This window comes from Telopea speciosissima, chromosome 4 (assembly GCF_018873765.1).
Source record: "Telopea speciosissima isolate NSW1024214 ecotype Mountain lineage chromosome 4, Tspe_v1, whole genome shotgun sequence".
NCBI lineage: Eukaryota > Viridiplantae > Streptophyta > Magnoliopsida > Proteales > Proteaceae > Telopea > Telopea speciosissima.
In genome coordinates, this window is record NC_057919.1 from 480,950 (window position 1) to 507,235 (window position 26,286).

Consider the following 26,286-nt stretch of genomic DNA (forward strand, 5'->3'; position numbering starts at 1 on the left):
ATGCTATCTTTTATTTTTTTATTCTATGCGTACAAGCCATCTAGATGGACGTTCTCATATGCGAAGCTGAACAAAGCCCTTTTATTCGAAGGTGAAAATTTGCTGAATTCCTTCTCTGTTAAAGTTAAGTATGTGATTGGACGCTTTGGAGTAGGGGTGCAAGTTTGGCCCTGACGGTCTGAACCTAACTTGAGCCCAAATAGCGATCCAATCGGACCCTATCTTCTTTTTCCTGTTCTTTCTTCTTATTCTTCTTCTTCTTCCCAGCCTGACCAGCCCATGCATCTCCCTTCTCCTCCCTCCCCCCCCACCATGGTCAAGGCCAATCAGGATTAGCCCGTCCTGACCCTAAGGGTGGGTCAGGGTTTGATTTATCTGGCCCTGAGTCAGCGTGAGCCAGGCTTGAGTCCAACTAAGGGAACTTAGAGTTGAGTTGGGGTTTTAAAAGGCCCAACACAAGCCAACCTTGTTGTAGCCCAACTTTGGATCATCGTTAATACTTTCACCAGTATTCGAAACTATTTTTCACTTTGGTTATCCAATGCAACTGATCCCTGTGAAGAAATTGGGTGAAGAAAAACTCAATCCAACCCAGGGATTGAGATATCTGTATCTGGGACGATATTGGTCTATGCCAAATTGGCCTGGATTGATCGATTTTACCCCCTAGTTTCATTAAAAATTGAGTTTTATTTTACAATTTTACACTTAATCCGATACCGATCCCCGATTCAGGATCAACCTGGACTGATATCGATCCATGCCATTACCTCATTCCATGATCTGGTCTTATTTGAAATGTGCATTATTTTAATTATTTTACTTGAGAAAAATCCCGTGCCCGAAGAAGTTTATGTGAATGAATACAATAAATTATGAAGTTGGAATCATTACTCTTGCCCTAATGATCATTAGAAAAGGAGTACTAACTACTAACTGTCATACTTTCATCATTTCGTGCATTAAATTTTGGAAGAGGGATCTAAATGCTCTGTTTATGTTGGCATCTTACATGGCAATAGTGAATAACAAAATAACATACTTGTTTACCCAAAAAAAAAACAAAAAACAAAAAACAAAAAAAAGTTCCGCCTCGTCAAACAAACGTGTACGATGTTGTGATCTAGTTTTGATCCATGACTATTTGACTTTAATTCTCAACAATGAACTCTCACGTTCTCAATTAATAATTTCCTTTTACCAAAAAATAACTGAGTTCAGATGGTATCCATACAATATAGGGATCGGTGGGGAGTATAATCAATCACTCGTAAATGAGGTGTAGATATTTAAAATTTATATTTTGATAGGCTGATATTGGCCGGGTGACATCGAAGAAATAAACCAAGAAATTGAAGAATTAATACCGTTAATAGTTGTATTTTTTTCTGCAACACCCATGATGCTGGAAAACTTTCTCCAATAGAAAGAGGAAAATAAAAAACTTTTAGAATCAATTTAAACATTGGAAAGCTGTTTGCAATTTATAAAACACAGTCCAAAAAAAGTAAAATCAGGAGACGGTAGTCACATTGGTACAGGTAAAGAAAATGATCAAAAGGGTTGTAGTTGCAAGATAAATGAAAATTAAAGAAGGATAAAAAAATTTAAAAAAAAAGTTAAATAATCTGTAACCTGAGGTAAATCTCCATACCTGTATGGTATTATTAAATTTCGGTATCACAGTGTCGATCATCATCAGTTACCAATGAGGTATTAAGTAGGGCGGATCATGCTTCGGTGGGGTAATCAAACGGCAGAGGCGACACTGAGGAATTCTGCAGGTGAGGATGCACGAAGCCAAAGCTGCGGAGTACCTGATTGTCGGCGAAGTTGAGGGCGCTTTCCATCCCCTGCCAGCAGCTCTTCCCTGAAAACTTCTGGTTGTGGTCTCCACTGCATGGCTGACAGCCGGCGAAATGCGTAATGAAGGGACGCCTCTTCCAGCTGCCCTTGCCGCCTTTCCTGGCCCATTCCCGCTTCAGGTACGCCTCTCGGGTCTCTCCGTAGTGTTCGCTGACCACCTCCGCGTGTCGCCTCCTCAGTACGCGCACCCTCCTCTCCATCTCCGCGTACTGCTCCTGGATGTGCTGCAGCGAACCCACGATCACCAACCAGTAGCCCTCGAAGTAGAACTCGGTCTCCACGTAGATCCGCTCCATCCACCGCTTATTCCCCTTGAGCATCAGGTACACTAGGGCTGACTGGTCGTCCGAATCCGGGAACACCTTGTCCTTGAAGGTGGACATCTCCCTCTGACCCCACTCCTCGTAGGCTGGTGTGAGTGGGCTCATGGATGCCCACTCCTGCATCAGGTCCATGGACCACTGGCAATTCCGGATTAGGAAAACCCCAGCGTTTATGCTCAACCAGCTCGGATCCTTGCCGAATATCGCGTCGGGCCAACCGTGGATCACCAGGTTGTGCTCCCTGTACTTGTGTAGGGGCAACTTGAACTCCATGTCCGTGAATGCGGCATCTGAGTCCACCCACCATATCCACTCCGCCTCCGGGTGAGCAAACATCGCCGCCCTCACCATCGGTATCTTCGCCCAGCATCCATTCATCTTCGGATGGAGCAGCGCGTTGTTGTAAAAGATGTTGTACCCATGGATTCTACAGTAATCCACCTTGTTCTTGAAGAACCTCAGAAGCAGTTGGTCACCTATCGGGTTCTTGCACGGCGACGGCTGCGACCCCGTGAGCAGCAGAATCCGATCCTCCACTCCTCCTCCTCCTCCAGCCGCGAACGCCTGGTGGTGCTTCAGCCATTCCTTCCTTTTCTCGTCCCAGTTCTTCATCGGTTTCCCGGCATCCACCATGTAGCTTAGGCTGGGGTCGTCGTAGAAGGTTGGAGTAGGTGGGTCGTGGCATTGGTTAACGCTGTTGCAGTCTTTGGCGGTGAAGGCCTCCGTGGTGGTAGTCGTCTTCGTGTCGATGACTGACGTAGAAAATTCATTAGGGCCGGGACTGGGTTTAGGATTTACGAAAGACGAGAGAACCCAGACGAGTAGAAAAGCCGCCATGGCTGCTCCGATGAAACTGATCCCGTCGGTGAGAAAGGAAAAGGGTCTGTTTCGCCATTGGGGCCTGCCTGTGCCCGAGGGCGGTGACGCCATACTCGTTATGTTCTAAAACTGAGGCCGACAATCCCAAAATGGAATGGAGCGATGAAATTTTCTTGAGCCGTTGGTTTCCGGCCCAATGTTTTACTTACGACTTTGAAATTTTCTCTCCTCCATTTCGTTTCTGCTCTGACTTAGATTGAGATTCCCATTCCCATTTGTTGTTTCCGAGGTTTGATGCAGAAATTATATAAAGAAGAGGAAAAGAGAGCTGTTATTAAATTAAGAGGAGAGGAGACAGTCGGTGCGCTAGGAGAAGAGAGAGACTTACTTGAGTGTAGTGGATAGGGGCCCGCCGGGGAAAGGAGTAGTAAGACAGTTCCGTTGAAAGTTCACTCTCATTTCCATCTCTATCTATCTCACACTGCTCTACAGTGCGTAGAGATTGGGTGGGGATTTAGGAATGAGTGCGAAACATGATCTGCCGTTGGTTTTGTCTTTAATAAGAAGATCACATCTCTTATTTACCCACCCAAAAAAAAAAAATTCAAAGAAGATCACATCTTAAAAGTTCTGACATCGCCTTGTTATTTATCGATATGCGTATGATGCGGTTTCAGTTAGACACGTGTTATTTTTCACGTGGAAAGCGTCATTTTAGCCGACAATTTCCTATGGAAACTTTTTTAAACCTTCCGCTGCATGATATTCCTTTTCGAGCTCCGGTCTAGAGTTTTGTGATTAACGAATTACGAGCCATTTATTTCAGTCGCTGGATTGGGATCCAAACCGTAAGATGGGCCAATTATAGTATTTATACGGACGGCGAGGAATAAGTCTATGAATTCAATCACATTAAGTCGTCGACGATATGAGTAATGGAGTAGAGGTGCTTTCTGAAATCATAACCATAAATTGGTCTATATTGCACAATTTTTAGGTATCGGTATTGGCCGTGTCGGTTTCGTATTGACGATCAATACGTATCAGAACAGTGAATATTAATAAAACGCTCAAAAAAGGAAAGATACCAGTATTTTGAGGGGGCAAAAGCCGCAAAATCACTTCGATCTGGCCTATATGATATAGATCAACAAGAGTCTTACTAAAATCCATGGTCTATATGATAGCAGTGTTGGAAGGGCCAAAAGGATGTAATTGCTGTGAGTGCAACTTGGACAGGCCAACCCAACCCCAGTTTGCTGGGCAAGATTTAACTAAGATAGGTTTGGGAAATCCTCCTACACAAAAGATGGGATCCGGCTCCTCTCCTTGGAGCACGCCAGCCCAATGAGTGCCCAATGAGCATTCTATGGTTGGGCTGGTTGGCTGGCTCACATCCTTGAGTGTGCATCGGGATGTGTGCTAAGTAGCCCAACCTTAAGATGCCTTGTTGGGCACTCATTGGGCTGATGCCTCCAAGGATATTTTTTTTGCTCTCATCTCGGGCACAATCTCACATAATGACGTTAAAGAGAGATATATGGATCCCTCACAAAAGGCAAAAAAAATGGATCCGGCTCTTCTCCATTGAGTGGAGAACCTAATGAGGTATTCGATGACTGGGCACGGGTTGAGATGTGTGCGGTACAACTAAACCATCAGATGCCTTATTGGGCTCTCCACTCATTGGAGAGGAGCCGGATCCAAAGCCCAATTCCAAAAAAGTCCTCTCCAATGCCCTTAAAAAAGTACAATGTGGTGCAATTCGGGTTGGAGAAGTTGACACTTTGTAGGTGTGATATCCAACTGTATTGAACTCGAGAAAAATAAAAGATAGACCAATGAGTTTGGATCGTTGGATGTCATACTTGCCAAATATCAACCTCTCCACCCCGAGCTGTATTTTTTTTTTTTTTTTTTTTCTTGTTGGAACCCTGAACTGCATCGCACTGCAACACTAGGGAATTGAAGAGGATTTAGAGCCACAATAGATGCATTCGAGTCTCGCTAATGTCTAGGATTTCTGTATGGAAGGATATCCTTTACAAGTCAAGTCTTCTCTCCCAGAATTGGAGAGGGATGGGTCTGGGTTAGGGTCTTTAATTCTCCAACGTAAATATTAAAGAAATCTGAACATGTATATGAGGATTAGCGATTTTGATTGCTTATAGCATTAATTATGTGAATACTATAAGGAGTGAAATGAAAATTTTCTTCCTATTATTTGAGATTGAGGCAAAGACTATTACCTAGATACTATGGTTTATCTAGATCAACTATTCACATGGGATGGGATGGGTGCGGACAAATCTTTACCCTCCATGAGGCGTGTGGGATCTGCCTCTAGGGTGTGGGACTTGGTAATAAATATGAATTGCACACAATCACTGTCATTTCAAGGCTTTTAAGTACAGTGGTTGTCTTGCATTTACTTCGTATCAAAGCATTGGTGAATGTGATCCATCAAAAGGTCGCACTCAAGTAATATGAGTTCCGTTTTCACTATCACATTTAAGGTTTTAGTGTTCTAACATGCAGCTAGGAGGCAAAACAAAAGCTTAAAAAAGAAACAGATGTTATAACTTGGCAAGCTAGGAGGCAAAGCAAAAGCTTAGATTTAGTATGTGACAATAAATATAGGCAAAAAGTTTAGTAGGTGGCATACCTAGTTATGCTATGGAGAAGAAGATTGATCTGACATTTCAAATTATTGGATATCTAGGGAATGGCATGAAATTAGCAAATGTTAGCTTCAAATTCAATCATTTAGCCCATGGTTGGAGATCTCGGTTTTTATCTCGTTTATTTGTTTTTTTTTTTTATGTTATCACATCGAAATCACAGGTACCTTAGGGAATCAACAAGATTTTAGTCAAAATTTCGACCAATCTCATCTGTCTCGGTGGGTTTCGACTGTGAATGCACACCCTCCCCCTAATGCTAATTTTTTGATCAAATTTCATGCAATCAAGCTTGGAACAAGTGGATATTCAAAAAACAAATGATTTTACTTGAATTATAGAAATTTCAATCCTATTGCATAGTTAAGTTGTTTTACTTGAATTATGTGTTCTAATACTAGAGATTGTGTGAAATTGGTCATATCAATATGGATACAGCGTACACCACCAACTTAGGGTCCTAAGTCAAACTACTATTTTAGGTATGATTTTTTAAAAACTAAGGGTCTGGCTATGTCTATAGGGCCTAAATAAATTGTCTTGCAAGTTTCATGACCTAATTAAGTCACATGGACACTGAAACCAAGAGCTGAAATTTGACGTAAAAAATGCACCAATTCAACCAAGATCTCACTAAGTTACCGAGACAAGTCGTTTTTTGGTTGACTGAAATCAGCCGAGATACTAAGACCTCGAACCTTGCTTACCCTCCCATGAATGCCCATGCAACCCCCTCTAATCCGATATTCCGATGCACTCCCTTCATTTTCCTGAATTTTCTTATGATTTGTTTTGTTAGGTGGTCAATACCATTAGCATTGAACTTTTTTTTAAAAGATTTAATATGGAAACAACCTTCAGGCCTATCTGCCCACAAAATTTCAGTATCATCAGATTTTCCACGTGGCAAAATTAGATCTGTCCATATAATACCAAGTAAAGAAAAAAGGAAACTACTCAAAGGATGTTTGTTAAGTAAATGATTAAAGGCTGGGCACGCTGGCGTTGTGCCCAGCCTGGGTCTATCTGTCTCCCACCCTCTATGGAAATGACCCCGTTGTCCTCCCCTTCCCACCCTCTCCATTGGGCACAGCCAGCAGCTGCCGCTAGCTCCAGGAACACCAGCGGCGTGCCCAACCCTCTCCCTGTGTGTGTGTGTGTGTGTGTGTGTGCGTGGATATATATATTCACTCCACTTCTAAATGGATCTGTATAGTTTGAGACTCCGGGCCTAAGAAATAAAATATAACGATTTGAAACCAAGTACTGCAGGCCCAGTTAAAGATTTAGTTTAAATTTAGGCTAGCTTTTAGTATAGATTGGGGTTGGACTTCAGTTTTTGGTATTTATTGTTGTAATGGGCTGAAATATATAAAGCCCAAAAGTGGAATTTTAAGGGGGAGTACGAAAATTCTTATTTTATTAATGGATCCCATTATCTTATCATAAGATGTTAGCCTTCGTATTAGTTTAGAAAAGCGTATTTTATATCAATTTCTATAAATAAAAACCGAAAAACGCCTCCCCCCTCCCCCACCATTTAGTTTTAATTGGAATGGATTAGTTTGTCATTGCCTTGTCTGACTCTCTTTTTCTCTCTCCCTCCCTCCCTTCCCCAACGGTATTATTCTCTCATCTTCTCTTCTTCCTTGCTACTTCTCTATTTCCTCGTGTGTTATTACTGATTCTATTTTTTCCTCCCTAAAATCTAGAACTGATTCTCCCCAATTTTCTCCCATCGATCACTCCTAAACCTTTTTTTTTTTTTTAATAGAATCTTCTCTATCTTCTACACCCATCAACCACTCCTATCCCATTCTGTCTTTAACCGAATCTTAATTTCACCTTCTATATTTCTTCCGGAAAAAGGCTGGGCTCGCTATGCCATCCTCTTTCTTCTCCCTTTGGAAAAGATCCCTTTCCTCGTGTCCAGCACTGTGATTGATGCATGCTGCTAGCTTACCAACAGCTGGTGGCATGCCCAACCCTCTCTCTTCCTCCCATCTTCCCTCTCCTTTATCCATGAGCTCAATTTAGATCCTCTACTGCCGAGCTGTTCACCTTTCCACTTCACTATTTTCTTTATTTTTAATATTTTATTTCTGAATTTTTCTTTTGAAAATTAATTTCGAAATATGGTAGTAATCTTTTAAATCTAACCATTGGACCTAAGATTAGATCTCTGATCCAGATCTAGCCTTTAGATTAAAATTTTCTTCTTCAAATTCTTAAGCGAGCCCATCACTTGCAGGTCCAGCAATCGATCTGCATCAGTAAGACTAGCACTACACACGCATCGCGAAGATGCACATTGATAAACACCCATGAGAATCATCTCCCACAATTTCTTAAGCCTTCCTTTTTGAGGGGTGGGGATTGGTTTGGTGGGAAGAAGCATATGCATTTAAATGACGAGAACCACACCTTGATTCTTCAGGAAATAAATCAAATATGAACATGCCTGCACAAATGGTAAAATAAATATGCAAAAATTGGAGGGCATGCAAAATCACGTCTGGTAAGAGACCGGTTTCCAAGGACGGAATAAAATGATGTACCCAGTGCATGACGCTCCCACCACTGTGGGGTCTGGGGATGGTCAAAATGTACGCAGCCTAACCCCTACTTCGCAAAGAGGCTGTTTCCTTTCCAAGGATGGAATAATGCCAATAATAACCAAAAAGCAGGAAGACTTGCACATATACATCTATCTTTGGAAAGGTAGCTCACAATTTAGCTAAAAAGAAAAAAAAAAAATTTAAGTTAGCTTACAAACTGGTACTGTGTGGATGTATTCTTCAGAAGTCTGATGTTGGCTGTCTATATCTCCTCCAGCTCTTCCCTGAGACCTGAGTGTATTTGCAGTCTGCTCCCAACCCCCTTTTTCAGTTGTCAATAACACTCCTGGAGATGTGTCCTAATGGACCCATTTTTGCTTCAAGCTCCCTCACTGCAAAGGTTAAAGATCTTGCATCTTGAGCTTGACCAGGAGATAGAGTCTGTTAAAGAACATTCAGTTTTTTTTCTTAATTGGGTTTCTACTAATAAGATCATACAAGGATTGTTAATACAAGAAAAGCAGTAGCTACTCCTATAGATTTTTGCATAAACTAAGAGGATCATGGTACTGACTTTTGTGTAAAAGTACACTGCAAGGGGTTTCACTTGACAAAGAAAATTTCGAAAATAGATTGTTATGGTCACCCCACCCACTGACATTCAGGTTGGAAAACAATCTTTTTGTATCAAAACGGTTTAGATAATTTATGCATTTTCTATTTTCACCCAAAAAAAAAGTCTAAGTTCCGCATCAATGTTAATTGTCAACTAATTATCATCTTGATCTGAATTCAGTTCAGCCATCCTATTTCTTGTCAGCAGCAGATGATTCTATGCAGTATCCTTCATCACTCAGTAAAACCTTATTGAATCCAAGATTCTTTCTGAGAAGTTATATTCTAGTAACAACAGTTTCTGCTTTTGAACAAGGCATCAATAGGAGGATTGTTGGATAACCCAAGCCTGAAGATTGGTCTGAGTCATTAAAGGTTTGATTTTATATTGGATTTAATTTTGGGAAGGAAGGTTTTAAATTTTCAAAATAGCTTTCCGGTGAAGCAGTCAACTTCTAGCTCACCATTTTCCTGACATCAGTTCAGGAAGTGAACAATTAACCCAGAAGAAACCGACTGCTATTGCATCACCTAACTTAGTTGTATTATTAAATTCTCATTAACAGCTTTATCTCATCTCTCTGATGGAAAACCCTTGGATCTTACCATGATGTAGGACAGTAGGATTTCAAATTATAGTGCTGAACTACAAACGAAAGATGGTGGAGAAAATGTTAGGGAATGCCCACTCTCCTATAATGGTTTTGATGATAATAAACACATGAAGATGACTAACATTGTCTCAAATGTCACATCCTACAGTGACTAAATTCAAATCAGCAAAGACAAGAAGGAGACCACACTTGAAAGACACCATAGCTCAATTAAAGGTTGGAGAAGAATGAAGATTCAAGGAAGAATAAAATTGAAAGAAATTCATGTGCACTTAGTTTAGGATAGATCACTTACTTTGCATCTTGTAATAGCATATCATTGCACACATGGCTTAGGAGGACCTTAGGTGATGCCCAAGAACCCACCAAATTGACCTAAACTCAATGGAAATAGGTTGGTAAAAAGATCCCAAAAAACAGACCCAAGAAACCAAGCCTGACGGTCGACCGTGGCAACAGAGTGCTTCGAACGATACAAAGAGTGGCTTGACGGTCAAAGCCGACAGACTCTGTCGATTGATCGGATCATGACGGTCGAATGCTGGTTGACAAGACAGCCAGCATCAGAACAAAACATATGCCAACGGCTAGTTCTATCCCAATGGCCATATCTGACAATCGACTGTCAAGTCCTGAAGGTCAACCGTCACAGTAAAAATATGACCTTTAGAGCTTTTCTTCACCAAACTTTTGGGCAATAAAGTGAGTCTATAAAGACAAACTTTACACAGCTTTATGACTATCAACTACCATTCAACCAAGAACACTTTTGTTGAGTAATCAAATCAATTCCAAGTACTTTTTGTCCTTGAGTTCAAACATCACATTCAAGCTCTTCCTCAAGTGAACTCAAGCATTCAACTCTCTATATTCTCTCCAACTTACAACATCAAGAGGAGTGTACAAGGGAGCTCAAGTGCATTCATCACTCATATCATTTGCACTCACAACAAGGAGTAGTGTCACACTCCTTGTTAAGTAACAATTTCAATTCTCTATTATTGTAATTGTTTTTTTCTCGAGTTGTGTAAACTCTAGTATAGAGCCTTGTTGCATTGTATTAGTCTAGATTGCACTTAGCCTTGTGCAAGGATCCTCTTATCCCTAAAAGATTAGGATTCTCTTATCCTTAAAAGAGTGTAAAGGATCTTCTTATCCTTATAATTTGTAAATGCGTAATTTCTTCCACCTATTGTATTGAAAGGGAAATTCGAGTGGAATTCTCTCAAGTGTTGAGAGGAGTAGACGTACACTCTTGGAGTCGAACCACTATAAATCTTGTGTCTCTATTATTTCTGCGACTGTTGTGAATTACTTTCATTAAATTTTTGCATCATATAAGAAATTCACCTATTTGAATAATTAATCAAAAAGGAGGCAAGATCCACTAGTAATAACCTATTCACCCCCTCATCGAGGTTATTTTACATAAAAGAGTATTGATTAGGTTTGAAGAAATTGAAGAGATTAGATAAAGAATACGCAAAATGAAAATGTTCTAGGACTGAAAAATAACCTAGAATAGTAAAACTAGAGGAAAGACACAACAATAGAGAAGGGAGAAGAAGAAATGATAGAGATCAAAGAAAAAGAAGAAAGCGAGAGAGAGAACACAGCCTGCATTCTTCTGCCACAAACTCTCAAAACTCTTTTCCATTAATTCTCATACAGCTGAAAATATGCTTTATATAGGACTCTCAAAATCTGATTCCTACTGCGACTAGAACTTGCCTACTCCTATTAAAACTCAAACCACTACTAATTTGACCACAAATGAACTATGGGAAAAAAAAAAAAAAAAGAATAAAACAACTCCTAAAATTTGCCTAATTTGGGCTCCATTACAAAACCTATAAAATTAAAAGCCCATAACCGTAAGACATCAAAACAGGGCCTATTTTTGAATTTTGACTAATTATACCATTGTTGTAGGCACCAATAATTGACAGCATCCTCCTAAAAACACAATCTTTATCAAGATTATCACAATGGCATACTTTCCTCATGCAAGCCAGATTCTTTTATTCATGCTGGGATTCCAGTGGCATCTTAAATTTGGATGTGTAAAGTATATTGGCAAAAGGGAATTCATGGTTATATTAATTAAAGTGCTTGAGCGTGATTCTGGTGATTTGGTGATGTGATATCATAACAGCAAAGAGACAAAACGGTAGAATTGGCATGACATAAATTAGATATATAATGATGCTTGTGCATTGATGCTTTTCCAATAACAGCTCCATAAAGGAGAAAATGGGAAGAAGTCCAAGGAAAATGTATCATAGAGGGAAGAAATGAAGCTCATGAATATAAACTATTTAATTCGAACTGAAAGGGAAAGCAGTAGTTATTAATTGATTAATCATACTTTAGAAAACAATTAATCTAATGGGCACTGAACACTGGAATACAATTGCAAGCGTAAAAAAGGAATTGTTAAAACATCAGAAAATGAAAAGAGAAGATGATGCAAGTGTAGCCACTTTAACTTTGAAATGCAAAACACAGAAAATTAGAGCAATAAAAACAAGAGCAGATCATCAACTACATTAGTTTGAAGGGAAGCCTCGTTAACAAAAGGAAACCATTAATAGGAACACAAAAGGCTAACAAGAAGTTACCATTTCCAGCAGCTCCGCCCAATGGTTCAGATCCTCAACAGATGCTTCCTTGTGAATTACTTGGAGAACATATAGCAAGTGAGAATGAAGAGTCTCTGCACTGTGTTCCTCAATGGTACAGCGAGGAATAGTTGATTGACAACCCACAAGGTGGAAAGGGCAGTTTGTAAGCTTCATTGGGCAAACAGTTATGCAGTGTCTATCCATCTCGAGCCTCAGTATGTTCTCTGAGCATTTCTGTTCACATGGAAGAACCTTGAAGTGACACAAAGAATCATGCTTTTCCATGTCAACTGCACAAAATCTAGCACTGCATCCCTCGTTTGAACAGTCAATAGACCTAAAGATGCACTGGTGACTATGCTCAGCTAACTCTTCAGCAGTATCAAATCTCATTTCACAACAAAATGTGTTCTTCAAGTCAAGGTTCTTCAAAAGATTCTTAGCAATGGCTTCCCTTCTATCGATTGACCAAAAGGCATTCACCTCCATTTCTTGTGCAAAATCATCTATCTTGTCCTCCCTCTTTTCACTGAGCAGCCATCCAGAAATTAGACTAAACATGTTCCTTTTTGAACTTACAAAATCATCAATGAAGTCTGAAACAATATCAATAGGATGATCAGAAGTTTCCACATCTGGAACAACTTTTTGAATCATGGTTGCTGCTACATATGTTTCACTTCTATGCATAAGATAGTCAACCATTTCCTTCCTAATATCTATAGCCACAGAAGCTGGGCCATTGAAAGGATCACCGGTTGTGTTGTCAATGCAAGCTGTGGCTAATCCTGGTAGAAGGACTTGAGCTATCTTGTGAACAACTTCTGAATCCAAATGATCACAACAGAATAAGGAATCACACTCTTTCAACTCTTTAAACTTTTTATGGAATTCCAATTCTGCCACCAGAATATCCATTCTTTATAGATACCTATAAAAAAATAAGACCATGTGGAGGTAATTATTTGATACAGAAAGCCAGTTGCAGGTAGAAGACTATACAATTTCCAAATTGTACTGCCTACAATGAGAAAAAGGCGAAAAAGGGAGAAAGTTACTCATAGTGCTTGGATAAAGAGACATCTCTGAATTGGAACAACAGATTATCAAATGGATAACACAGCTTTCCTCCACTAAGCTTTTTTCCATAGTCCGAAATCTCACGAGATCTCGCCGAGATTCTCGGTTTTTTCAAAAGCCGAGTCAAGATGGCAAGGGAAACAGAAAAGTACCATATCTCGGCGAGATCTCGTCTCGATAGCATCTTGAATTTTTATTGAAAAACAGAAGACAAATTGCAAGATCTCGCCGAGATCAGATCTCGGGTCGAGTTTCGGGTCTCGGTTGCTGGATATGGGTCACTTCACTCACTTTACCCATTTAACTTAAAATGTTAGGCATATACATGCTGTAAACAGCAAGGTTCGACAGAACCTTGCTTTCTATTATTTGGCTCTCTTCTCTCTAACTCTCTTCTTCTCTCAATCTTCTCTTCCCTTCTTCATTTTTTGGTTGGATTGAAACATTTGGAAGCTGAATTTGGTGGCAAAGTGAAGATTGCAGCTCAATTTTGGAGGATTGCTCAAGTTTGTGAAGGTTTTTGATGGTTTGTAATGCTTATTAACTTGTTTTCCTATTAATTAAATGTTTTGTTCGAGTTCTATGTACATAAATTATGTCATTAATGTATATACTATGCTATTTTAATACGTCACCGCCTACCAACTAAGGGTCCGATGTAAAAGTCATATTTGGACTTTGTTTTTGCAAAATCTAATAATGCCATTGTGTTTAAATGGCCTAAAATAGGTTGTCTACTGATTTTCAGTCCCAACAGAGGTCTAAAACCCACCGAGATGGGCTTCCGAGTCGGAAAAAAAAAAAGTGCACAAGATCTCGGTGAGATTTTGGCCCAACTCGGTTTTTTCAAAGGCCGAGATGGCCCCGAGACCTGAGATGTCGGACTATGCTTTTTGCTAAGTGACTCTAAATCAGAAGATTCAACAATTTTTATTCCCCCCCCCCCCCAATTTATAGAAGTGTATGGAGCCCCTTTCAGTTACAGAATAGCCACACACATACTATGGCTATATATCATATCTTAAAGATATTTTGCATCATTTTCTATTCTTTTTTCACATTTGGTGGGATGGGGGGGGGGGCACAGAGGAGGGATAAACTAGAGCCTCTGTGTGTGTGTGTGTGTGTGTGTGAAAGCAACACACAGACAGAGAGAGAGAGAGAGAGAGAGAGAGAATGTATATATAATAAAACAACCACACATAAACGAGTAGGGTGTCCATATTGAATGCAACATCATTAAAACTCAATGTGAACATAAATGAATGAGAAAAATAAACAGATCCAATATCTATTTTTCTTTCTTAATGGTTGCAAGCATTTTGCAAATGGAATTAAGTGACACTCTATTTCTTTTTTTCTTGTTTCAATTTGTGTGGGGTTATAGAAGATGTGGTAACCACAGGTGAAGCCCAATAACACCCACTATTTGTTGTTGGACTATTCTTCTCCATTTGATCTATGCTAGTTTGCATTAAGCCTTTTGTAAGCTGAGGTGGCTTTAGTTGCCACATCAGCACAACATTTGATTTGTAAATGGGTGATGAGTTGTAATAACTTCACTAACTGTCTTGATGGGAACAGTTACGAGAGTTAATACATTAAGTTGGAAACTCAAGTCCCCTCATTCCACCGAAATAGAGTCAGCCCCATTGTTTTGTATTGACTCTGCAGGTTTGAGTGTAAGGGAGAAGTGAGAAGGTCTTGAGATGGTTGGGAGAAGATCTTGCATAAGGTCGGTCTTTGGAAGCTGTTATGTAAACATACCAGCGACGTACTGCACCAACAAAAGAGAAGACTGCAAAGAGTTCCAGTTCACCGTCAACTTCAAGTAAAGAGAAAACATTCCAGTTGGAGACAAAGGAAGGTAGGCCATCAAAAAAAAAAAAAAATTCCGCATTGGAATGGCTATTAGGAAGTTCCTTTCCATTTCCTACACCTTTAATTATATTTTGCAAATAGTGAATTAAGGTATATACCGACATTTCCAACATAAATCGAAAATTCAACAATTCTCAGCTGTATTTCGAAAGACATAGGAATTTGCAAATTACATAAATGTATAAAAAGAAGGATACCCACGCTTCTCTAGCAAGAATACTGTCTCCTATAATTTCAGAGCATACACAGCTAGCTAATCATCTGATTAAGGACCTTGAGAAAACTAGAGAAAAAAAAATGAGGAGGAGGCGGGGGCGCTTTACCCGATTCCACCGTTACAGAATGCGTTCGAAATCTGATGAGAAGACTCGATGCAATAGCTCCTGCATCAAAACCATTGACAGAAGAGTATAAATAAAACCCTAAAACTCCAACTGCAACAATTCAAAAAAGAAAAAAGAAAAAAAATCCACAGGTCACCAAATAACTACACGATCCCTTTCCAAAAAACGTAGTCACACAATCATCATACCCTCATAAGTCTCATTACCATTGAGGCTTTGAAGCCAGAACTTACAGAGCGCACCTTGAAGCTCCGAGTCCCTGAACGCAGCTTTACACAACGGAACCCCATGAGTCCATGTGACCACATTACATGTCTCCGTCTTCGTACCATGCCCATTGCAACTTGGCCTACTTTTGACTTTTGACTATTAGCAAATACACGGAATAAATAAAAGAAATCAATGAAAGGTGACTAGGTGAGGTGAGGTGAAAACCTTGTTTGTTTCCATAATTCCCTTTGTTTAGCACCAGGCGTGGCGTCGAGTCGCGGACAAAAATGCATTGCTTCTTCTGTATTCCACCATCATTTTACCCTTACGGCCTTACCCTCCTCGATGGCTGGCTTCATTATTTATATTGGTATTGGACCCCACGTCGATAGATACTTAGACTTAAAGAATTCTTCTAAACCTGCTGTTACGTCCGTCTCGAATAATTATCACCTTCAATTCGCTGGCATTTTCAATTCCAACAATAAAAACATACGCAATGGGTGGATGATTGGATTCTTAACTATGATGCAGCACTTGAGAGAATAAATGTGTTGAAAGAGTGAGAGGAAAATTGGTCCTTAGAAATATACATTTTCGAGTTAAAAATAAAAGAGCTAAACCACATATCGCCGTGACTCAATAACAATCAGCACTTAGCGATTCAGATGGCACTTAAAAATCTGTGAACAAATGCACCTCAAAGTTTCTTATTCACATGTCAAATTTACGACAAATCCAAATTAACCAAATGGTAAAACAAGAAATTATCATTAATATACAGTGAGGGTGGATTGTCATTATCAAACGAGTTGATAAGGATGTGTGGAAGTTCGCCACCTCAACAATCTGTTTATTTACACCCGAGTTATCTAAAATTAAGAGTAACTACGATTAAATGAAACATTATCCTACTTCGATTTTCAAACGAGTTTCCTCAAGAAGGCTTGCAATCAATTGCTTGCATAATTAAATAACTATTTCTCCCCCGCCCGCCATACACAAAAAAAAAAACCCACTAGATCTCATGAATGCATGGCAATGGCTTCATCTTCCTCCCCCTCTCTTGCTGGAACTTCATTGAACATATACTGATTCTGATATTCCATCAAGTATTGTGTCGATCTCTTCACGTCCAGGAACAGTTGATACACCCGGCTGATGTCTTCCATTTCAACAAGCTTCCCCTTCCGCTTCTGGCAAGCCAATGCTGCTCCAGTGATTAGGTGGATTGCATACCTCAAGGATGCTTCCACCCCAATCTTTGTCAGCAAGACCTTTGCATCCTCAGACATCTCAACATCTTCCTCTTGGCATCTGATATCAAGGATCTTTCGTATCTCATCTTCTGTGTATGGCTGAGTGGAGATGATGAGCAATCGATCAAGAAGGTCAATAGGTATGCCATGAGGAGATTTGTAGGTTGTGCCCCGAATGTTTGTGATCCCTCTGTTGGTAGCAACAACCAGAATTGGCGCCATTTCATTTTCTAATGCACGGTTCAGAAATGAGAAGCACTCAATGTCAAGCATATGAACCTCATCAATGAAGAGAACCCCAGGCACTATCTCTGCTTTCCCTTCCTCCCTCCACTCCGCAACCTTTGTGTCAATCTGCTCCCTCACCTCTGCACGGATTTCACCAGTATCACCAGTGAAGAGAGCGAGAAATCCGTGTGTCCTGAGAATTGGTGATAAAGTAGAATCAGACATCATTTTTCACTTTAAAAGAAAGACAAAAAAAGAGGCCTTTTGCAATGACTAAACTTGTCTAATGTGTTAGTAGTAGAAGCATCATAAAAAGTTCCAGTGCCGAAAGGAAAGCAGCAGCACCCAGCATTATAAAATCTCAATGACTTACTTCATTGAAAACAAAACGATTATTATGAATAACTTCCACAACAGTCAATTGACAGCTTTCTCATTCATTGAGAATTTAACAGTGATGGGACGCAAAATTTTGACAGATCTGTCGCCTGGTTGTATGACCTGGCATGGACAAAAATATGGCAATCGAAATATGCTTCAGAAAATAACAACTTGTCCAAATATAAGGTGAGTCCAGCCCAGGATTGGCAATTTGCACACATTAATTCAGTCCAAATTTGAAATATTACATTTTCTCAAATAATAGGTTTATTAATGGCATTATTCAAGTATTGATTGTACTCAGTAATAACAGTCATAAATATGCACTAAATATGATGTTTTCGGGACATCCAGATTGGATGTGGATACATGCCCTTGTCCAGACTGAGTCCACGTTGGACAAATCGTCAAAGATATAATATGTTTTCTAACCTGGTCCTGGACCTATATTGTACTCGAATTTTGCACCTTGTTAACATTCACCCCCTGCAATGCAACAAAATATTATAAATTGTTAGAAAGTTGAAATTTCAGGCCTCACTTTTGCTCCTCAGTATTTGATCCTCGCATTTTGAGTCTTGACCCAAAATATGCTCTGGCCTTACTCTCATTAACCAAGAGTCAAGAGTTTCATGTTATTTTAAGTTGCCCTCTATAAAACTCCATTATTTCCTACTTTCGTTTGATATCACTAGATTGCAAGCCCTTAACCACTTTAACCCTTAGACCAAAATCCAATGATAAAAATTGAAACCATAAAAGAAAATGGGCTCAATTGCGCATCAAATTGGAGATGACATGTACTGAACTAGCCAACTCTTCCAGATCCAAGAATAATGCCCCCTAAGGTGTCGAAAATCAGTGTATTACTACTTTATAAGAACCCATGCTCCCTGCATGTTTGTTATCTCAACTGAAAAATAAACCAGAAAAGGAAATGGATTCAACAATGTCCTCATTTCTTACCAACACCCTTCCATTATCATCCTTAATACACCTCACCTGATCAAAACCTCTACTCTTCCTTTCTCTCATCTTAGCTATCTTATATATATATATATATATATCTTTTTCCCCTTCTTTAGTGTTTAGGTTAATATAAAGATCCTCATACTTCTTCACCCTAGCCATCCCCACAATCTTCCTTTTGTAAATACATAAAAGCACTTAAACACCAACCAAACAAAAAATAACATTTTATTCTCAATCAATCCCATCAATGAAAATCACTTTCCATAAACCAGAAATCAATCAAAATTTTGTAGAAAATTCAGTAGAGTAGAGATCCAGATGAGATTTCAGGAATTTATCCTTAATCCTAAGACCTCCCGAAAAAATAATCAATAGCAGAATTAAACACCTTGAGAAAAATTAATAAAATTGCCCAAAGAATACTACAGCAGAACCAGCCAAAACATCACAGCAGCAATTGGAAGCAAAAATAGCGGGAAACAATACATATATCAGCAATAGCATAAGGCCGAAGTCTAGAGAAGAATAACCAAGATTCTAAGCTCAAAATCTGTTCAAATTTGAATAACGTACACTGCTTATATATTTTACGAAGGCATATTTTAGTTGATTTCATTGAATTTTGCGTCTTCTAATGCTAAATTATGTGTAGAATAGGCTATACTTGAGAAAGCATACAACAACGTATGACGTGCACTATTAAACCTAGGGTACGAAACCAAACTACCATTTTGGGTGTGTTTTTTAACAATCTAAAGGTTCCATTTTGTTTAGAGACTCTTAATTAGGGTTTCCTTGAAGTTTCAGGTCAAAATATGACCGTTTGACCACCGAAGTCCCTATCAAAACCATCAGCCGAAACATGTAGGGTTTCGGCCAGGTTCAGTCGTTTGGTGAAATTTTTTGGTTTCGACCTTGGTCAAAATTTTGAACCTTGTCTATTAGACACCTTTCCAGTGCTCCACTTATGTGGGGCACGTAAGAGGATGCAGGAGCATCCTAGATGAATCCAGGAGATAGTTCTTAACACCATTGACTTTCCAATGGATGTTATTGGCTGCATATAGGACAACTCTAGATGGAAGCTATGACCTAGGTCATAATCTTGTTATTTCTTTATCTTCATAATGGAAACTTTTACATCTGTTATTGAACAGGAAGTCCTCAATGACATTATCAACCTTTTTCTTCCCTCTCAGAAGTCAGGACCTTAAACTTTCACAGATGATACCCATTTGTCAGTGCAGATCATGTTTCTATTTTACTCTTACTAAGTTTATTAATCAATCAGAGAGATAACAGGCCTTCGACTCTGGAAAGCTGTTCCGTCTATTTTCCCAGTCTGAGGTTATCCTAACTAATCTAGGACCTAATGAGAGGTAATTTAAAGAGTTATTGGTTAAGGTTAGGATCCTAATTGAAATTGCGAATTTCTGGAAGTAGTTAAAGCTAGTCAGAAATTTTAGTAGGCTAGACGTGAGGCGTTGATGAGGACATCACGGCAGTATTTAAGACATATCAGGGGAGACACCAATGTACACAACAACATATCACTCCATTATGGCTAGATGACCAGCATAATGTGTAGTTTTTTTGTTATTTTGTTGTATTTTTATTTGGGATAGAATTGTTATGTACTGATGTTATAAGGGAGCTATTAGGGAGTTCTTGCTGGAGAAGTAGTTGTTAGGGAGTAGTTATTAGGGAGTTATTTCCTTCTTTTTTTCATTTTGGGTCTAAAAAGACTGTATTTGGAGATGGAAGGAAGCAAGGAAGGAATGAAAGCATGAGTGATTCTATGCAATTCTTGGAGTGAATCCAAGATGGTGTGAAGCCAAGACAATATTCCTCTATCTACTCCTCTCTTTCAAACTCTATATCTACAGCAAACCATCCCTGTTTGATACCCCAAATTCATTGTTATTTATTCCATCATATTTCTCCCAACCACCATTTTCATTTCCTAAGGTTACGTTTGGTAAATGTCTGAACACCGTTCTGAACTGTTTTTTCATTCTTTAAGAACAAAAAACGTCAAATTATGTTTGGCTTGCCGGGTCGTTTTATTGTTCTTTGTAGAACGAACCGGTGGATTTTTTGCCAAAAGAACGTTCTTTACAGACCGTCTTGGAGACGGTCTGCAAAGAACAAAGAACAAAAAGCATCGCAATTGACGATCAAAATTGTGAGCAACCCTCGAAGACAACCAAAAACCCAAAAACGCAGAAAACCCAAAGGCAGATCTGGGGGGAAAGGAAGAGGAGGAGGAGGAGGCGAACTTGCAGGTTGATCTCCTCTCTCTCTCTCTCTCTCTCTCGCTCTCTATCCCTCTCTCTCTCTCGGTCGTTTGTTGGGATGGAGATCTGACTTTGCATTTTTCTCCTTTGTCTCAGGATTTGGAGCAACAACTTGAAGGATTCTGCTACAGTGATCCTCTCTAGCACGACCCTCTCTGCAACTGAAGTGTGAAGGTGACTCTCTCTCTCTCTCTCCCTCTCTCTGTAAGGTCTTGTTCTATAGCTCTCTGCTCTCTCTACCTTTCACTCTCCCTGGCGTTCTTGTAATGGCTGTTTGCAAGTGAAATATAAAACTCAATTTGTTCTGAACTTCTTTTACTCGATTTAGTTGGGTTTTTTTTTTCTTTGTTTTCTCTATTTACCTGAATAGAAATTGCTCTGTATGTGTGTGTGTGTGTGTGTGTGTCTGAGAGAGAGGGAACAAACCAAGAACTTGGAGAAACAAGTTTTTGGTGGAGAGAAAGGGCCTTGAGGGGATTAGGGCTGTATCTTGATTTTGAATAAATTTTGTATCTGATTTTCTTCCTTATGATTTTATCCTTCTATGGTAATGCAGAGTCAGTGTTCTTCTCTGTTTGCTTTTTTATTTCTTCCAAAAAAAAAAAAAGAACATTTAAATTATTTTGAGCAGATGATCTCTTGATTATGTTGTAAGTTGAGACTTGAGATTGTGGGTCTCTGTTGTTCAGTGGAATTCATGGAGCTTCAGTGGTTTTGCAGAATAACTACTTCTTTATTACCCTTCTAAGAGTTTATTCTATCCCTGTATGTTGAGATATCAATGGACCCCTTTGAGTGGATTAGGTGAGGAATAAAATACGGTTTAATGGTTTCTTCTAAATTTTGGTATAAATGGTAATGGATTAGGTGAGGAATAAAACAAGAAGAAAGAAAGCTGCACAAATTGCTACTTCACCACTAAATTGAAGCTGCTGGGGTGTGACTTCAATTAAACTGTTTGTTACTTAAAAAAAAAAAAAAGACTTCAATTAAACTGTTTAATTTTCAATTTCCTCTGTGGGCTAACCCCTTGGATATCTAAGAATTCTTTCTTTTCTTTTCTTTTCCTTAAATTGCCCATGACAGCAACTATTTGATGCCTCACTTATTTAGGCTCCAATTGTTTCCAACTAAAACCACAGAAAGGTGAGATTTTCAGGTTACAGGGGAAACCACATAAGGATTTTTTTTTAAGTCTATATTTTCTCATTGATTTTACCACATGGTTTCATCCAGAAACAAATGGAGCCTGAAGAAAAATAAGTATGCTCAAAGGGCTGTGCTATTACTTTTAGAGCAATGAAGTGTATATTAACAAAAGCTGTACATGATGGGCATGGGAGCTGATATCATTCATAGCTAGGTTTCAATGTCATAAGCTTATGATCCAAACGGTAGTTCAAATATTGGAAGTTTAAACCTATAATGTATGTTCAGTCTCTACTCTTGACATAAGCATTATTTCAGAGTCCATAATATCAGGACAGTTCTGGTCATCTCCTCTTGTTTGGTGTAGTGATTCTCTTCCCCACCCCAAAATGTTTCCAGCAGAAATCAAAATGATATCACTGTCAGAAGCATTGGGTCAAATAGTAACAAATTTCGCCTTTTCTTTTCCTTTTATAAACAAATTTCCACCTTCTGGAATCAACGATAGAAATCTGATCTGAAACGGCCTTGAAACAGGGCTACCTAGGAATGAAAACAGAGAGGTTTGGAGCAGAGGGGACATGATGGCCACTATTTTTTATCTATATCCTTCTTTTGCTTCTTTTTACTGTCAAAGAGTTGGGAAAAAAGGTGGGAAATGAAGCTATTAGGGCAATGAATCTCTTGGAACACCCAATATTCTCTCTGCTTCTTCTCCCTTTTATTACAATATTACATGCTATGCTCTACCCTGGCCTCTCCATTCTTGACATCCAGTAGCAATTCTCACTGTGAAGTGTGAATCAGAGAGAGAGAGAGAGAGAATGAATGATGCATGGGTGTGTATCAGCAGTGAGGGATATGACGACGAAGATCTGTTCTCAGTTGCGAGCCAAGGGAGGAGGAATGATGTATTTCTGTTTTAGACCTTGATGTATTTCTTTTTTAGACCTTTGCTCATTGCATATTTGCATTCCTCATGTAGAGATTCATGCTACTTTAATATTTTTTGTTATATTTTTGTTTTGGATCTCTACTTGATGGGTCTTTAGCTCAAATTGGTAGAGCACTTGGCACATGAGCATGTTCCAAGGGGATGGTGGTTCGAATCCACCAAGGCCCTTTTTATTCAACTGTACGTAGCATAGTCATTATGATGCTAATCTACACAAGAACCCAATTTTAATGGCATCTTTGAAATTTGAAATATTTTTATACTTACTTTGGTTATGTTAATGAGATATTTTAATTTTATGCTAAGGTTGGTAAGAGAAAAGGATTTTACAAGTATTTTTTTGGTATAATTGACAAGGAAATGACATTATTGTAATTAACATCAAATAGGGAAGAACAGGTTTTACCAAACACCATTTTCGTTCTGAACGGCGTTCTTGAGACCGTTACCAAACAGTCATTTTTTGTCTCAGAACGCCGTTCTAAACAAAGAACGCCAAAGAACGTTTCTAGTCAAGAACGGGCGTTCTTTGTTCAGACATTTACCAAACATAGCCTAAGACATTCCATTTGTTCTTTCAACTACAGCAGCCCATAAACCCCAATAAATCATACTCGTGGCTAGACTAGGATTGGATTGTGGTTTGATGTGGTTTCCCAAACCTGTCCTACCTCAAGCGTATGCAAGGTTCAAGAACTCGGTGTTGACACTAGTTTCGACCAACCAGAACCGAGATTTATTAGGTTTCGATCATATCTAGGGCGAAACCTGGTACTTTCTCCAAGCTAATTTGAAACCTTGGTTTCGAGGCCCAGAAGTTGTTTTTTGCCCTGATTCTTATTGTCCTACCTATTTTTTGATATTTTGAACCCAATCCATGCATTAGTTTCACATGGAGAACACTCAAAATAATAATTGTGGTTTTGACCCAAGTTTGATAGTTTATATTGTTCTTGGACATTGTATAAAATAAGGTTTGGTAGGAATATAACTCCTTCAATATAAATCAGGTATGAGTTATGTTCCAATCAAGCTTAATTTGGTATGCGCGAACGTTGTTTAAAATCACTATGAATGGAAATAATTTTTTAGACATCAGAACAAATGAATATTTTACCGCTCTTTTGGTTTTTAGCAATGGTTTATCATATTAAGATTTACGGAATTTTTAGATTTGAGAAAAAATCAAACATTTAAAATTTGAAAATTGCATCTACAATCAAAAATCCAATTTTTGTTCTTTAATTGGGGGGTTCAATTTTTATCCTTTTAGAATTTTATTTTTTAACTATTTTTATTGTATTCAAATATGGGGGTACTTGCTTATTTATGAATAATATCTTAAGTAAGTGGACTTAAATGATATTTGGCATAAATAAGTGCATGTCTTAGTTTCGAGCTAGGTTTCCTCAAGTTCAGGTCAAAACTTGCGAAATTACCGAAATATGGTTGAAACAATGTCGAAACCATGCGAAACCCATCGAAACCTGGTCGAAGTTAAATTCGACCCTTAACTCGTCTCGATAGCGTGCAAAACCGAGTTCTTCCATGGGCATATGAGGCTTTCTAGTAGTAAACTGAAACATTTGATGGAACAAGCACAAACACATTCGTTGATATTTTTTTAACTGTTCCCAGGCTATGGGCATCAGTCCACATGAATCAAGATAATCCCTCAATCTAGTTGGCTTGGGTTTGCACTGAAAAAATTGAAAGGAATGTGTGGATATTTGAGAATCATTAAAAAACAGCCACAAGGTTTCTTTAGGAGACTAGGATTTGAGTTTCTTTTTTTTTTTTCCCAAGGAGAGAGTTTAGTGCAAAGAATTTAAAGAAGACAACTCAGCAATGCATAATTGGTGGAACATTTCTGAATATTGTTCTCACTTCTCAGTCTGAGGTACAGTATTTTAAAATGGAGGAATCCTACTTTCTATTTGTACCTTTTAGGAAGAGAGAAATGCCACATGCTACAGACCACTTTATAAACAAGAAATTTAGATTCTGCAAGCATCTTTTTGGAAGAGAGGATGGGAACTGGTTCAATGGAACCTGATAAACTTTGCTTAGTTAATTTTCATCTACCTATCTACCATTTTCTGCATTTGATGTACTCAGACAATGTTATGACAGGGACACTGTTCTTATCTCGGTATACCTTACATTGACCACTACTTCAAACCATTCTAGTAATACAAAGCAAACATAGGTCTTCAATGCCAGGAAAAATGGAGTGCGGGTGCAACCGCCCATTGATAAATTATTCTTCCCAACAATCAATAAAATCATACGAACTACTAGTTATTAGCAAAGTTAGAAAATGCTGAAACACAAAGGTGGACTACTAGTTTAAACAATCTTATCTAATATAATCATGGTGGACTACTAGTTTTAACAATCTTATCTAATATAATCATCATGGTATCATACTGTAATTTGGAAAAGTTATTGAGAGATTAAAAGCCGTAGGGAAGGACGAAAGACGGATAGAGGGTACGCTACCTGCTATTGATAACATCAATCTCGTGAAGAGTGACACAGTGCACGACCTCCTTCCTCTTCTGCAACTCTCCATCAGGGCACTGCACGAACTTGGTCTGTGGGCCCATGGCATCGTAATCCTTGGACCTAGCAAATGATCTGCCAAGCTTGGTTATCTTCCCAGACGCCTTGTCAATAGCAATCACATCTCCGCTCTGGACCTTCTCCTTGCTAAGAGCCTCAATCATCTTTGCCCCAAGATCATAGACGGTCTCCATCTCAGTTGTCTTGAGGGTCAACTTGCCGGTCTTCGACGCAGCACCAGAAACGGCAGGGCGATCAATCTGGATCTCCACGACCTCTCCTTCGATGACCTCGGTCTCCTCCTTGATTCGGACCCCTATAGCTTTGCGGAAAGCCTGCATTAGGGCTTCCGTCTTGGACATCTCGAGGGAGAATAGCTCGCTGCCAGCCATCATGGCAAAGGGGGTTTCTTGGCCCAGGGACTTTGCCATACCCATGGCAATGGCAGTCTTTCCCGTGCCGGGTTGCCCGGCCAGGAGAATGGCTCGCCCGGCGATTTTGCCTTCTTTGATCATCTGCAGGATCACACCTGCCGCCTTGCGTGCGGAGGCTTGTCCAACCATACCCTCCGAAACGGCTCGTGGCTCTAGGGCTGAGTCCAACCCGAGTCCGCGGATGTGCGAATGTGCGCCTATACGCTCTATTCGAGTTAGGTCTCTGCTCTCTGATAACTTCAGCTCCGCCATGGATGTTGCTTCTGCTGCGTGCGTCTATGGACAAAAAGAAGTGTATGCACAGGCCAGTGAGAGAGACAGGGAGAGAGAGTTTTCTTCGAGCGGGAAAAACCGAGCTTATTGAGATTGAAAGGGTGGGAACTGGGAAGTAGGGCTGAGTCGGCTGACAAGTGGGAGGTTGGAGTGAGAAA

The 26,286-nt window shown here is 39.4% G+C and overlaps 3 protein-coding genes across 4 annotated transcripts; all 3 read right to left on the reverse strand.

The window, feature by feature from the left end:
• Positions 1 to 652: 652 nt before the first annotated feature.
• On the reverse strand, positions 653 to 26,272 carry LOC122657700 (ruvB-like 2). Of its 2 annotated transcripts, XM_043852489.1 has the most exons (5): positions 25,359 to 26,272; positions 16,627 to 17,295; positions 14,801 to 14,810; positions 12,261 to 12,266; positions 908 to 922 (listed from the first exon to the last, which is right to left on the reverse strand). In XM_043852489.1, exons 1-2 carry the CDS (start codon positions 26,105 to 26,107, stop codon positions 16,641 to 16,643), a joined length of 1,404 nt encoding a protein of 467 aa, XP_043708424.1. In that variant the 5' UTR covers positions 26,108 to 26,272; the 3' UTR covers positions 908 to 922; positions 12,261 to 12,266; positions 14,801 to 14,810; positions 16,627 to 16,640. The 2 variants fall into 2 exon arrangements, with proteins under 2 accessions (XP_043708423.1, XP_043708424.1); XM_043852488.1 differs by lacking the exons at positions 908 to 922; positions 12,261 to 12,266; positions 14,801 to 14,810 and adding exons at positions 653 to 666; positions 12,963 to 12,972 and having other exon boundaries at positions 16,631 to 17,295.
• On the reverse strand, positions 1,695 to 3,119 carry LOC122658130 (galactomannan galactosyltransferase 1-like). The gene has a single exon (XM_043853035.1). It carries the CDS (start codon positions 3,117 to 3,119, stop codon positions 1,731 to 1,733), a length of 1,389 nt encoding a protein of 462 aa, XP_043708970.1. The 3' UTR covers positions 1,695 to 1,730.
• On the reverse strand, positions 8,548 to 15,706 carry LOC122657702. Its single transcript, XM_043852491.1, has 4 exons — positions 15,648 to 15,706; positions 15,385 to 15,495; positions 12,098 to 13,031; positions 8,548 to 8,688 (listed from the first exon to the last, which is right to left on the reverse strand). Exons 3-4 carry the CDS (start codon positions 13,016 to 13,018, stop codon positions 8,575 to 8,577), a joined length of 1,035 nt encoding a protein of 344 aa, XP_043708426.1. The 5' UTR covers positions 13,019 to 13,031; positions 15,385 to 15,495; positions 15,648 to 15,706; the 3' UTR covers positions 8,548 to 8,574.
• Positions 26,273 to 26,286: the final 14 nt, after the last annotated feature.